General features: G+C 35.8%; 1 protein-coding gene across 1 annotated transcript; it reads left to right on the plus strand.

The window, feature by feature from the left end:
- The first annotated feature begins 3,742 nt into the window (after nucleotides 1–3,742).
- LOC147489150 (uncharacterized) lies at nucleotides 3,743–4,492 on the plus strand. Its single transcript, XM_086574579.1, has 2 exons — nucleotides 3,743–4,279; nucleotides 4,367–4,492. Exons 1-2 carry the CDS (start codon nucleotides 3,743–3,745, stop codon nucleotides 4,490–4,492), a joined length of 663 nt encoding a protein of 220 aa, XP_086430705.1.
- Nucleotides 4,493–14,434: the final 9,942 nt, after the last annotated feature.

Genomic DNA, 14,434 nt, shown 5'->3' on the forward strand with positions numbered 1-14,434 from the left:
TTTTTAGTTTCCTTTATAGACAGAAGTTAGGTTACTTTGGAAGTGATGTTTGAAACAAACTGACGCTTTAGATCTAAGGGTGTGCTTGATAAATGATTTTCCCGCTGGCAAATTGGTTTTTTACCACTTAACAGTGTATTTTCCACCGCTTGGTACCATTTTAGGACTTGGCAAATCCTTTTCTCATTTGCCGGCAAACACATCACATGACCCAATTTTCCCACTTCAAGCGGGAAAAAAAAATCCATGTCGGGGCTGGATATATTTTGCCATAGGAAAATCGACCAAAATTTTCTCGCTCAACCCTACTTCCTGGCAAATCAAAATCGCTATCTCTCACACACAAAAGTGAAACTAGGGTTTCATTATTTCCAAATAGACAACTCAGTTCATCAAAAAAGAATAAAACTTTTTGGTTCCTCACACGATTCGATCCAAGGTAACTAACACCAATTCTCTCATTTCATCTTTTTGTTATTTGTTTTGAATTATTTATTGTCTGTTTACTTAATTAGAGTGAATGGTAGTTAGAAACTTGTTTTACTTAAAAGGGTATTTGGAATTGAACAAGTGATGCACTTTCTTCAGTATAAATTGCATACGCATACAGTTGAAATGAGGTTTCTTAAACATTTTGTGATGCAGAAAGATGTAATGGCACATAATGTATAGAACATATTCAAATTGAATTGTAATGTTTGCTAACTTGGTTTATTGATTCAATTATTGTTATACTAAACCTGGAAGTTGCATGTTATATTTGACTCAAACCTAGGTCATTGTACAGATAAACATTATTGCAACACAAACATATAAAGAAAACATTTTTCACAATTTTGGAAATAAACTTTTTTTGAGGCTTAAACAGTTTGCCCCGCTTTGCCGGCAACATAGTTGCAATATAAATTTGTCAGTTTTCGTTACCAAACGTCCAAACCTATGAAGCCCACCAAAACACTTCCTTATAGTTCATCTTATTTCCTGCATATGTAGTTGGAAAATGTGAATGATTTAGTTGGTCTTTTCGGAATTTTGTTTTGCTTGTTTTTTCATCTCATGAGAGTGTTAGTTAGTTAGCTAGTTGGAATACTTTCTTCTGGCATTGTGTGGACCAAAATGTTCTAGTAAGTGACTTAGTGCAGGAACTTCAACTTAAATTTAGATAATTTTTACCCCATTTTAGTAATGTAGGGTTTTGCTTAGAGTATAGAAGATTAAGCTGTTTTCTTTTTGTTTACAAGTCCCATATGTTTGTAAAATTTTCGCTGAAAACACTAGCTACAAGGTTATTTAGGTAAAAATGTGTGAGTTTTTGTGCTCTATATAAGTTAGTTAGTTTGTTAAAGTTGCATTTCTTTCTTTACCTTTGCTTTGGACAAGATGTTGTTGTCATTGGCTTAATGTTATGCACTTAAGTGCTCAGGATTCACATTTTGCACCGCCAGAGATTCCCACTCTCGATCGGTATGTCGGTATATGATCTTAGAGGCTTAGGAAACAATTTGGTTGAATGGAAGCTTTCGCTGTTATTGTTGTACTGTGTGTGTTCATGTGGTTGTGGTGCGTGTGTTCTTGTTGTTGTGGTTTCTATGCTTGCTTGTCTGTGGTCCCTTTGATATACACTGTTGGGCCTCTCTCCATAAGCTCAGGCTTTTGGAGTGAAGGGGTTACAAGTGGTAAGAGGTTACGGGTTTGGGTCAAGGAGCATATACCGGTAAACAGTAATGTTAAGGAGAAATATTCTGTGGAGGTTACTCTTTGTTACACCTGTGGATGCTTTCTTATTCCTTCTATTCTTCTTTAAGTTGTAAGTTTCATTATCTCTCACACACACTCTCTCTCTCAAGCGCCGACGGTGAGTTCTCACTCTCTCTCTCTCTTGAATTTTGTTTTCATTTTAATATGCCACTCCATGGTTTTAATCGACATCATGTTCCGTCTTTTTTTCTTTTGAGTGTAAACAGTTGGTTTTATTCTCGAGACAAGTATCAAGAGGCTTTCCAAGAGTATATTCGCGCATCAGTGAGATTTGAAGTCTATTATGTTGATTTGTTTGTTTGGTTTACTATAATGGTATTTAGAATATGTTTTTAGGAGCAAATTAAGTGGTGGTTTAGTTTCTAGAATGGTTTTTATTTGGTTTCGAGATGGCAAGAAATGTTAGCTTAATTGTTCTTTGTTGAGGTGAAATGGTTTCTCATGTATAATAATATGTTTAAGTATAAGAATTCTGGGACTCTCACTATCAAGTTACGCACAAACAAAGCACATGAGTACAAGTACCAAAATATCGCCATTATATCGTTTTTTGGGTACACCGACATCGATATTTCTGACATATATCCACCGAATATTGAACCCTTTTTTCCCGATATATATCGGAATTTCCGATATAAAACTTTATATCGCCGATATAATCGATATATACGATATATACCGTTTGACTTTTTGACCATTTTTTTAATATAAATCCGATATTTTCAATATATTTCTGATATATTTCCGATATTTCCGATATTATATTTCTGATATATATGATATTTTCAATATTTTAAAGTTTGGACTGGTCACAAAAAAAAAGGATATATCCGATATATATCGGTTTTTGGATACACCGATATATTCACCGATATCGATATTTTGGTCCTTGCATGAATATATAACTTTGGACTCACCATTGTTATTAGCTTATCTATGTGAATGCATGTTATGTGTTATTGTTTACGAACTTTAAGTGTTTTGTGCTTACTAGAAGCCTACAGGCATGATCCATAGTCAATATTTAGCATAAGATAGATATAGTGTGTACAAGATGAACGAAAAAGGCGAGCAGTTTAGCACAATGTAGAACAATATCAAAAATTGACTTGATTTGCATGTGCTGTTTTTACATTTTTGGGTTTTGCTACAGAAGACTAAAATCGAGAAAATTGATTGTCTTTTAAAGTTTTATTGAGGGTTGTCAAGTTGAATGTATTCTAGTCGCAGACCGTTTTGCACCTGTGCTTTTGTTGGAAGAGAAAGGATTGTAGACTTTACTTATAATAGTGAATACTGTTATCACAACAAAGAAATGTGTTGCTTATATCTAGTAAATAAAATTGTGTGTATATCATTGTGTATAATATCTTTTAATTGTTATTATTATCATGCCATAGGCGCATTACTATCCCTCCTTTAGTGAAGCACAAGAGGTCTCATCTTGGTCTTGAGGCCATACCTCCACCTCCAGGCTCTAGATTTCAAGGAGTTGACGGAGGCAGTGCGTCAACTAACTAGTGCCTTCAATCCTGTTGAGCATACTAGTAAGTATAGATTATAGTTAGTGACATGCGCTCGACACACGTATCAAATGGAATAGTCCCCTCACAATTTGGTGATGAGAATGAATGAATATAAAGAGATTGATATGATGCTCATACCCATGTTGAAACCCATCTAGTTGAACCCCCTTTAATTTGTTTCCAAAGATGAAACTGTTTGAATTAGTTATAGACTATAGAGAGTAAATGTTGATTATGTATGAATATTTTGCATTAAATATGAGAAGTGCTCTTCTAAAAGTAGACTTCTCTATGCAGAGTATATGAATGGCTTTATATTGCTAGTTATTTAGGTATATATATATATATATATATATATATATATATATATATATATATATATATATATATATATATATATATGACTTTGTAGATATTTTAGTTGTTAGTTATTATTACATTTTATGGGTTTGTGTAGAATGAGGAGAACTACACGTGAGCGTAGGGCAGTTGCGACTTTGGTGGTTGCTATTATTGCTCAAGCTATGATGGCATACTACGATTGGTGGTATAGGATATATATGACTAGGCGTAGGGTTGTTAGAGCTATACCTACACCCATACATAGGGCTCTGCGTAGGAATATGGATCTGCAACGGAGTGTTGTGTTGAGGAGGTTTTATATGGACAGTGACTGCTATTGTCATAACATGTTGAGGATGAATAGAGAAATGTTTCGTCGCTTCTTCCTCTGTTTGCGCAGACTTGGTCTTAATGACAGCCGGTATCTGTCAGTCGAGGAGCAAGTCACGTATTTCTTGTACACAATCGGGCATGACATGCGACAACGAAATATTGAGTTGCAATTCTTCCGCTTATGTGAAACAGTTCATCGTTATTTTCATGTGGTATTGCAAATGGTTTTGAGGTTATATAGAGAAGTGGTCAATAATGCTACCGCTGCAAACTCTCCTAAGCAGTGCTCGGAAACAAAAGAATGGCATCAGTATTTTCAGGTTAGAGAGATATAGAAGCATGTTGATGTCCATCCTATTAAACTTTTGACTTATAAAATTGCCGTTAACAACTATTTTTGGTTTTAGGATGTTGTGGGTGCTATTGAAGGTACTCACATTGCTACCAAAGTAGATGTGGAAGACCAGGGTAGATATCGTAATAGAAAGGAAGAATGTCGTCAGCCAAAATGTGTTGGTTGCCTGTACATTTGACATGAAGTTTACTTATGTACTTGCTGGATGGGAGGGTTCTGCCCATGATGGTCGAGTCTTGAGGAGTGTCGTATCTCGCCCTGGGCACAAACTTACTCGATCTACCCACTGGTATGTCAAGGTTTATAATTGTAATCTGACAACCTGTAAAAACTCAACTAGATTACTTTAACCTCATTCTTACGGTATCAATAATTTTTCCTTACTCTCTCAAATAATAATGAAGCAATATAGATAAGAGTATGGATTCGTTCCACTCTCAATCTATCAAGACTAAATAGAATTCAATTGAACAAATACAAAGAACAATGGCGAGAGTAATGTGTGATGTGAAATTTCTATACTATCATTCCTAACACAAGAACAATAATAACAAGTCATAATTTAATAACTAATTTAAACTCTATTAATCTATTAGAACAATAACAATAATGATTCAAAATAAATTAAAACTAATTTAGAACTAAGATTATGAATAACTACTTATGAAATTAAAACAAACTAATTAATTGAATGTAAAAACTAGATCTAAACTAAGTTATTTGAACTCCTTAATGGAGTCTAACCTAATTTTCTAATCTAGATCTAAGTATGCTTAAGAGCTAAGTCTTCTCCATACAAATGGAGGAGACCAGATCCACCTTTTCGTGCATGGGCTGAGGATCCATGTTTTGGGCCAGAAAATCGAGCCTAAAACCCAATTTCTTCAGTCCACAGAGGCCTTTTCAGTTAGATTTGACTTCCACAAACTTTTTGCCCATTTCTACTCCTCTGATTGGGTCAAGTCTTAGACCATTGGAAATCTCTTTTCGAGCCGGTCGTTTTGACATAAGGTAGGCCCAATTCCGAGGTCTGAGTCCAAAGATATCTGACCTTCGAAGTTCTCACGACTTTTATCTTGTTTTTTACGCGCGTTGACTTTGACTTTTCAGCTTTGACCGGGCTTTAAAAAAGCTTTTTCTCCTTGAATCTTGGCCTTTTATCATAGAACTTCTTAGCAACCAACCCTTGCTCATTTATCTCACAAAAGGGGCGCATTTCTGCACATATTCGACTCCAATGCTTGAAATACACAAAAGCACGATAACAGTACTAACTCTTACTTATTAATCACATAATTGGTCTAAAGCAATATTGTTAAAAGGGTTAAAACTACAGTTTTGGGCTCTTATCAAACCACCCCCAAACAACATTTTGCTTGTCCTCAAGCAAATATGAGAAATTAGAATAAGTGACCAAAAATGGAGTTCTAACTAATCTCGTTTTGCCGAGTACGATTGCATTGACCATATGCAACAAGGCCTTAAACCACTAGGAATTCCCTAGTGGACGAGTTATAGCCTCGTGAGAGTTTTCCAGTGAAGGTACTCACAAACTTCATCTATACTACAATGACTAAGAAATAAAATTATTGTTTTCTTATTTATGTCTCAATGATCTATACATCTCACTAGTATTTAAACAAGAATGATCATTCTAAAACTTAAACTAATACATACATAATAATCAAATCATCTTAAGATAAACAACTATACAATGAACTACGATATGAAATGCAATGGCAGGTCCGTTTCTGAAACTTTTTGGGTAAATAAGTGCCTAAGTAGGTTCTCACAAGGAATGTGTCAAAACACATAACACTCTGATTTTTTCACTCAAGTTTGCTAACTCCAGTGTGCAGTAGGCACATATTTTCTCACAATCTCAATGACAATCCAAGGAAGCCGAGGTCGATCAAACACATCTACCACTTACTATCACATTAACCTATTCCTAATTGAGCTAGATGTCTTTATTAGGTGATACGGGGCGTAGATATTGGTTAAAGAAGGAAGGAAATGGATATTAAAAAAAACAAGTCTGAGAAAGTAGGGTCTTCATATTATGTAACTAGAGAAAACCTTGTTCTTTTGCTTCTACATTTTGTTTCCATCCTTAGTCTTTTTATTTTGACTTTTTGACTCCTTTTATTCTATTTTTGGAGTTTTTATTTTATTTTATTTTTATTTTCTTTGGATGGAATTTTTTTTTTTTTTTTTTCCTTTTCTGAAGCAACTAACTAATTTTTGTTTATATTTCTCTTCTCTTTTCTTCACTCATCCCATTTCCTAGACTTATCCAGATAAGTAGGATAATTTTATTTTTTTATTTTGTTTTATTAAGTAAAGGATTTGTGGTTTGTGAAAAAGACTAATGAAAAGCTCAGTGGGGCGACTAGCGGATAATAAATTTCATATAGGTATGAATTTCTGGCTATATCAATCCAAAGAGGGCCTATATTCTCGCTTAGGATATGATGTGGTGATCAAGCAAGTGGATGTGTGATTTCTCTACTCGGAATTTACTTCTCCCTTGTGTCATCACTCAGATATTTCACTCTTATGAGACTTTTAGGCTAGATGCTCACAGGATATGTATTAAGTACTCTAACTTAGGTCTCAGAAAAATACTACCAAGTACAATCAAAGATGCTCATGTAAGATATTCGTGAAAAGTTGCAATGACTATTACCTACGTATTAATTTATGTTTCAGAAATTAAATCCTAATTCAAGTACTACGTGAGATTTCTAGACTAATATCATCATGGAGAAGGGAACAATACCATTATCACTAAGTGCCTAGTATAAACACTATTTATGATTTAAAATTTTGTTTTTTATATAAAGAAAAGTGCGTAATTTACATCCTAAAAGTGCCTACTTTTTGCAAATGTTTCTATCCCACCCCCAAACAATTGAACGCTTTGTCCTCAAAGTGTAAAGAGATAAGAAAAAATTTACCATAGAAACGTGGCAAAAATTGGCAGTACCTGTAATAGAAATATTGTAAAAATGATATGATAACATGAAACACAATTAAACTATTACGTACTAACTAAATTGGAGTAAACATGACAGACAATGGGTGGCAAAATGTTTTGAAATGAAATACCAAAATACACCACCCCCAACTACACCCTTGGGAATGTTTTCAACTACACCCTTGGGATACGTAATAGAACGATCGGCTAACTGGAAAGTCATTTTGATTGGTTGAAGTTTTGTTAAACTCAGTTGTTTATATAAATAAAAAAGGAGTAAGTTAACACTCGCTCCTAGGTCTAATAAAGCAGTTGTTATGAAGGTATCACCTAAGGTGTATTATACAGTAGGACGACCAAGGTCCTTGTACTTAACAATTCCGTTATGTTCAGATAAAGAGGGATATTGTTCAGTTAAGAAGGTTTCATTGGGTATGTTGGTTTTCCTCTTATTGGTACACAATTCTTTTAGAAACTTAGCGTGTCCAGGTAAACTTTTTATAGCATCTAGAAAAGGTAGGTTTATAGTCAGATTTTTAAACACTTTCCTAATCCCATCAAAAATTTTGTCCTTTTTAGACATAACTAGTCTCTGGGGATATGGTGGTTTATCTCTATATTTAGCAATATTATTAGTCTTTGCTTTATCTTTATCCGTTTCTTATCAAGGTGTCCATATTGGAACCTCTACAAGTGTAGGGTCTTCAATTTCTATTATTGGGTTTTGTAAGGTTTTCCCTTTCGGTTGTGGTTTAACTGGTACTTCTACAGTTGTAGGGTCTTCAGTTTCTATTACAGTATTTGGTATGGTTTCATTTTCAGCTTCTGTTTGCGGGTGGTCTTCAGGCATAGTTATTTTGTTATCAACTACTCTCCCTGAACGAAGGGTAGTGACTGCCTGTAGGTCCCCTTGGTTTATATTACCATTAGAGTGAATACTGTTTATTTCAAAGGCGGTGTTTGTTAACTTAGGATTAAACACTGCTTAACCTGGAAACACGCCTGTTTGGTTATTATTTTGGTTAGGAGACATGTCAATAACTATTTGGTACAAAGACTACATCATTTGCATCGTTTGTTTCATCATATTAGAGTTTTGATCATGCTGATCTTTCATCAAGTTTGAGTTTTGTTGCATAATTTGATTTTGTTTTTCCAACAAGGTCACTACTAATTTGTCTGTAGATGGTTGAACTGGAATTAAGGCTTGTTGAGCGTTCATGTCTTGATGTTGATAGTTCTGGGTCATGGGCACTAAACCTCTATTCTAATTGCCTAAGTTTCCTTGTCCTTGATGTTGAGTTAACTGATTGAAATTTGATGGTTGTGGTGGTGGTTGTGCATAGACAAGAGGACAATAGAAGTCGGAATGCTCAAGACTAAAACAAACATTACAACGAGTAAATTTAATGTTCATGACTGGAGTGGGTTGTTGTTGAATAGAGATGGCATCTACCCTTTTAGTGAGGGCATCGATAAGAATTTTAAGCTTAGAATCAGGTTTAACCTCAAAAGAAGAAGGAGTGGAGTGGGAAGAGTCGTTACCTGCCCAATTGTTGTTCATCTTAGATTGATCTTCTAAGAATGTATAAGCCTCCAAGGCTCCTTTACTAAGAAAACTGCCCCCAGTTATGATATCTAGAACCTCCTTATGACGATGTAAAAGGCCCTTGAAAAAGGCACGAACAAGCGTGTCTTTCGCAAGATTATGATGTGGGCATTCAATGAGAAGATCAGTGAAACGATTCCAGGCCTCTGAAAAGGATTCATGAGGATTCTGGCGAAAGAAATGAATCTTGTGAAGTATTTCATCTGTCTTTAGTGGTGGGTAAAACTGTTCCATGAACAATTGAACAAGTTGAGCCCATGAGTCCACAGAGTTTGGTGTTTGGGCAGTTAACCAAGACGTTGCTTTGTCGGCTAGGGTGAATGGAAACACCCTAAGTTTAACTTGATCCGGACTTACGCTAGGATGATGGAATGTAGTGAGAACTTGGTCTATCCTACGCATATCTTTGGTAAGGCTTCTCGTGGTCTAAACCATGAAAACCGGTAACAAGTTAAATATATTAGGGGAATTCGAAAATCCCCACTAGGTCTCCGCAAGAACGATGCACGACTTAGGGCCATCATTTAGGGCTTTATAAAAATCAGAGAGAGGAGTCTCTTGTTCTTTAGCCATTGATGCAGGTGTAGTGTGTGAAATTCTAGATAGGCGTGTGGTATTTATATCTACGAAAAACAAGCCTGATTATACTAGAATTAAAACTCCTCTGACAGAAGAGGCGACGAGTGGAAGAAGGAGTACATGAATGCCTCCTTTCTACGCGTTTGAATAACATCTTGTATGCGCGATCTCAGAGTTTGTATGATGTTAGAAACACTGAATAACTTGAAGAAATGAAAATTTGGGTGACACTGTGAAAATCGGGTCGCTCCGAAAGAGGGCTGGTCGCGCTCCTGTCTAACTCAAGTTCCAGGTGGTTGAGCGTGGGGCGCGCTTGGAAATAGGCTACCTAGGGCGCAGGTCGCGCTTGTGCTTGACACAATGTCCGGCGGTTGAGCGTGGGGCGCGCTTGGAAATAGGCTATCTAGGGCGCGGGTCGCGCTCGTGCTTGACACAATGTCCAGGCAATTGAGCGCGCTTGGAAATAAGCTATCTAGGGCGCGGGGCGCGCTCCAAAAAATTTGAAATTTTTACAGTAGTTTTTTTAGACATTTATAAAGTAGCCAGTAAAATTTCAGATCAATCGGAGCTATGAAAGTCCTTCTACTGCCCTTCAAAGTTTGTGAAATAGTTTTCGGACACAATACAAACAACTGAAAAGTTAACCAATCAAAACAGAGACAAAAATCTCCAAAATTTTACTGGAGACTCTTGACAGATCATGACTATTCCTGTAAAAATTTTAGAGCAATTGGAGTTCTACAAATCCTCCTTACCGGCTGTTGTTCCAGAAATTAAGTGTTTGCAAAACTGCATAAACACACTGGAAACAATCCACTAGTTAGAAGGCCAAAACAAATAAAAAACTCGTCAAATATTTACTAAAACCTCCTGACTTAGGATAGATATTCCTGTAAAAAGTTTAGAATTTTTGGAACTGACTAAGTAACCTTACTCGTATGTTTTTCAAGAACTTACGGTTTGAAAACTGAAATGCAGCACTGTAAAGATCGTATTTGTTCACAAGGTAAAATAATTAGGAAAAATCTGAAAAAATGACAGTAAATCAATAACACCTTAAGAATTACGCCTGTAAATTTTCAGAATTTTTTGAAATTTACAAATACCTTTACTGCAGTGTTTTCTCGGTGAATCTGCAGCCCCTATGCCTAAAATAGTGAACAGTTCCGTTAATTCAAGAAATAAGAATGAAAAATTAAAAGGGTGGGTGGGTAGAGAATAGAGAATGGGGGATCTCCCCTTGAATTCAAGCAATTGAATTCTTGTCTTGAACGAGATTAAGATGGCAGCGGTGCCATTTGATAACCAGTAAAAACTCAACTAGATTACTCTAACCTCATTCTTACGGTATCAATAATTTTTCCTTACTCTCTCAAATAATAATGAAGCAATATAGATAAGAGTATGGATTCGTTCCACTCTCAATCTACCAAGACTAAATAGAATTCAATTGACCAAACACAAAGAACAATGGTGAGAGTAATGTGTGATGTGAAATTTCTATACTATCATTCCCAACACAAGAACAATAATAACAAATCATAATTTAATAACTAATTTAAACTCTATTAATCTATTTGAACAATAACAATAATTATTCAAAATGAATTAAAACTAAAATTAAAACTAATTTAAAACTAAGATTATGAATAACTACTTATGAAATTAAAACAAACTAATTAATTGAATGTAAAAACTAGATCTAAACTAAGTTATTTGAACTCCTTAATGAAGTCTAACCTAATTTTCTAATCTAGATCTAAGTATGCTTAAGAGCTAAGTCTTCTCCATACAAATGGAGAAGACCAGATCCACCTTTTCGTGCATGGGCTGAGGATCCATGTTTTGGGCCGGAAAATCGAGCCCAAAACCCAATTTCTTCAGTCCACAGAGGCCTTTTCAGTTAGATTTGACTCCCACATACTTTTTGCCCACTTCTGCTTCTCTGATTGGGTCAAGTCTTAGACCATTGGAAAGCTCTTTCCGAGCCAGTCGTTTTGATATAAGGTAGGCCCAATTCTGAGGTCTGAGTCCAAAGATACGACCTTCGGAAGTTCTGTTGACTTTTATGCGCTGTTTCTGCCCGCGTTGATTTTGACTTTTCAGCTTTGACCGGGCTTTAAAAAGGCTTTTTCTCCTTGAATCTTGGTCTTTTATCATAGAACTTCTTAGCAACCAACTCTAGCTCCTTTATCTCGCAAAAGAGGCGCATTTCTGCACATATTCGACTCCAATGCCTTAAATACACAAAAACACGATAACAGTACTAACTCTTACTTATTAATCACATAATTAGTCTAAAACAATATTGTTAAAAGGGTTAAAACTACAGTTTTGGGCTCTTATCATAATCTATCTTAGCTTATAAAAATGTTATATACTAAACTTAACATGACACCGTCCCAGGATCGAAATACTATCTTGCGGATGCTGGTTTCGCATTAGTCCCGGGATTCCTCACACCCTTTCGTGGCATGCGATATTATCTCCGTGACATAGGCACATAGGATGCTCAAGATTACAAAGAGTTGTATAATTTTAGGCATTCGTCATTGCGTATGGTTGTTGAGAGAACAATCGGGTTGTTGAAGAAACGTTTTGCATGTCTTAGGCATGCTCCTCATTATGATACGAGTGTACATACGAACGTAATCCTTGCATGTTGTGCTATCCATAACTTCTTGAGGGAGGAAAACCCAGACAGTACGTTAGCCGATGAAAAATTGAGCTCGGATGAGGGAAATGGGGATGCGGGCATTAATGTGGATGACACTAATGGTAATGAAGACCAACAAGTTCAAATTGATATGGTACCTGCCGACGGTTGGACAAATTGGAGAGATTCTTTGGCTTTAATGATGTGGCAAGATACCATGGGACCACATTAAATGTATGATGGTGTTTTAATTATCTTTTATAATAGATCACCTTGTCTTTTTAATGTGAATTTTTATTAGTGAATTGGTGTTTGTATTAATTATGGTTTGTAATGGATATTGTTATCTATGACTTTGTTTAATGAATACTTATTAGAGGTTGTTAATTATTAATGAATTTGATATTGTTTTTTTATTTCTTTGTTTGTATTTTAATGATACTTCCAACATTATGGCTAAAGCGGCTGCAACTCATCCAAGGGTAAGGGTGTAGTTAGTGAGGGTGAGGTGACCAAACCACTGCTTCCAAAAGCGAAAGCAAATTCGTTGGAACCCCCCAATGGATGAGATCTTAATCGAGGTCTTGTTAGAAAATACTTTAAATGGTTTAGGTAGGAAGTCGGACAATGGGTGGAAGCCCGAGACCTTAAAAAGAGGTTCTTTGAATCAATGATTGAATATGTCAATCGGGAATGAGAATGTACGTTCTCGGCTCAAAACAATGAAGAAAGATTACCTCGCTGCCAAAGTAGTTGTCGAGGCTAGTGGTTTTGGTTTTTCGTACAACCAACAAACCAAAGGTATAGATGCTGATCATGTGGCATGGGTAGAGTATTGCAAGGTAACATATTTACTATCTTTTAACTCTAAATTATTGCGTATTATTATTATATCTTGTAAACAATTGTTTATTGTTATAGGTCCATCCTACAGCAAGGCCCCTACAAAAGAAGATGTTTCCTCATTTTGAGGAAGCTTGTATCATATTTGGGAGTGATGTGGCAACTGGAAAAGGGGGCAATGCTGGACACGACGATGAGGAAGTAGTGATTCTAGATGAAGAAGTCGGAGATGAAGGGGCAGAGAATATAGAGGAAGAGTCAAGTTAGCCTCCAAGTCCACATCCTAATGCCAATGATGGTGATAGTTCACAAGTTGGTGAAAGCTTTGTAGTTGGTGATACTTCACAAGGTGGGAGTCGGCGCATTACTACGTACCCCTCCTTTAGTGAAGCGCAAGAGGTCTCGTCTTGGTCTTGAGGCCATGCCTCAACCTCTAGATTTCAAGGAGTTGACAGAGGCAGTGCGCCAACTAACTAGTGCCTTCAATCCTGTTGAGCCTACCACCTTGTTAGTTGATACTTTAGAAGCACTTCCTAACATGGAACCTGATCTCATGTTGAGGGCCTTTGATTTGTTGGGAGAGAATGAGCAGTTGCTCAAGCTTTTTTTGGGGATCAATAATCCTTAGTTTAAGTATTCATGGCTTATAAGAAAGCTTCAGGATTTAGGGAAGTAGATTGAGCAGTAGAATGTAAGCCGTTAACTTGTGTCTTTTGGATATTTTAGAATGATATTTTGAATTAGAATTCGTTATATGTATGATATTTTGAATTAGAATTCACTATATGTTTGAATTCATGTCTTTTACTATATGTTTGAATTCATGTCTTTTATATAGATTATAGGTTTCGTTGGGATTATTTAGTCTTTTAGCCATGGCCCAAAATATCTTTTATATAAGGCTTGATGTTTATATATCCACCGAATATTGAACCCCATTTTTTCCGAGATATATCGAATTTCCGATTAAAAGAATACGCCGAGATAATTTATGTAGTTTTCTTTTTTAATAATTTAATATAGGTTTCTCCGAAATATCGAGATATATCCCGAGATATCCGGTGATATATCGGTGAGATATCCGATATTTTAGAAACTTTAGATTAGTCACCAGGATACTCTTATCCGATATATCCGATATATCTGGATCACCGATATATGAACCGATATCGGTGCTTTTTGCTTTTAGCTCAAGAATTGAGAATCGTGTTAGTTGAGTTAGGAGCAAAGATAGTAAACTTTTTGAAATAATTTTTTGTATATGTGACTTGGGGTTTTTATTTAAGTTGGTTTAATTTTTGGGTTTACGACTGAGGTATGAGGTTTTATATAAGCCTTGGATGTATATTTATTGGATTTTCAGGTTAAGACAGGATGTGCGCATATGAAATGTCAGAAATACAAAGGAGACTCTGCCGAATTTTTTCTAGAATGTGATGTTTTATAGTTGGTT

The sequence above is a fragment of the Coptis chinensis genome, chromosome 7 (assembly GCF_015680905.1).
Source record: "Coptis chinensis isolate HL-2020 chromosome 7, ASM1568090v1, whole genome shotgun sequence".
In the NCBI taxonomy this organism is placed as follows: Eukaryota; Viridiplantae; Streptophyta; class Magnoliopsida; order Ranunculales; family Ranunculaceae; genus Coptis; species Coptis chinensis.